The sequence below is a fragment of the Plectropomus leopardus genome, unplaced genomic scaffold (genome assembly GCF_008729295.1).
Source record: "Plectropomus leopardus isolate mb unplaced genomic scaffold, YSFRI_Pleo_2.0 unplaced_scaffold83634, whole genome shotgun sequence".
NCBI classification, from domain to species: domain Eukaryota; kingdom Metazoa; phylum Chordata; class Actinopteri; order Perciformes; family Serranidae; genus Plectropomus; species Plectropomus leopardus.
In genome coordinates, this window is record NW_024692168.1 from 1 (window position 1) to 500 (window position 500).

Consider the following 500-nt stretch of genomic DNA (forward strand, 5'->3'; position numbering starts at 1 on the left):
AAGCGCGGATCTGTTATTGGAAATATCGCCAAGGATCTCGGACTGGATGTCGGCAGACTGTCTGCTCGCAAAGCTCGTGTTGACATGGAGGGAAACGACAGACAATATTGCGGGATTAACCTTCGAAGCGGAGATTTAATCGTTGCGGAAAGAATAGACAGAGAGGAGCACTGTGGAGAAAAGCCTTCGTGTGTTCTTAAATTCGACTTGCTGTTAGAGAATCCATTGGAGTTACACCGGCTGTCTCTGCAGGTGCAGGACATAAACGACAATGCACCAATTTTCCCGAAAGACACTGTCAAGCTGGAAATTAGAGAGTCAGCTGCCAGAGGAGCGAGGTATCGCATTAATGCAGCACAAGATGCAGATATAGGCAAGAACTCAGTTGCAAGCTACATTTTGCAAGAAAACCCTCACTTTGTGTTCAGTATTCAGACGACAAGTGTTGGCAGAAAATACGGCGAGTTGGTTTTAGAAAAAGAGTTAGACCGAGAGGAGCA

At 46.2% G+C, this 500-nt stretch overlaps 1 protein-coding gene across 1 annotated transcript; it reads left to right on the forward strand.

Moving 5' to 3' along the window:
- Window positions 1-6: 6 nt before the first annotated feature.
- On the forward strand, window positions 7-495 carry LOC121940328 (protocadherin gamma-C3-like; the record flags this gene model as incomplete). Its single annotated transcript, XM_042483119.1, has 1 exon — window positions 7-495. A coding segment is annotated over one exon (489 nt), but the record flags the coding sequence as incomplete, so codon positions are not given.
- Between the last annotated feature and the right edge of the window lie 5 nt (window positions 496-500).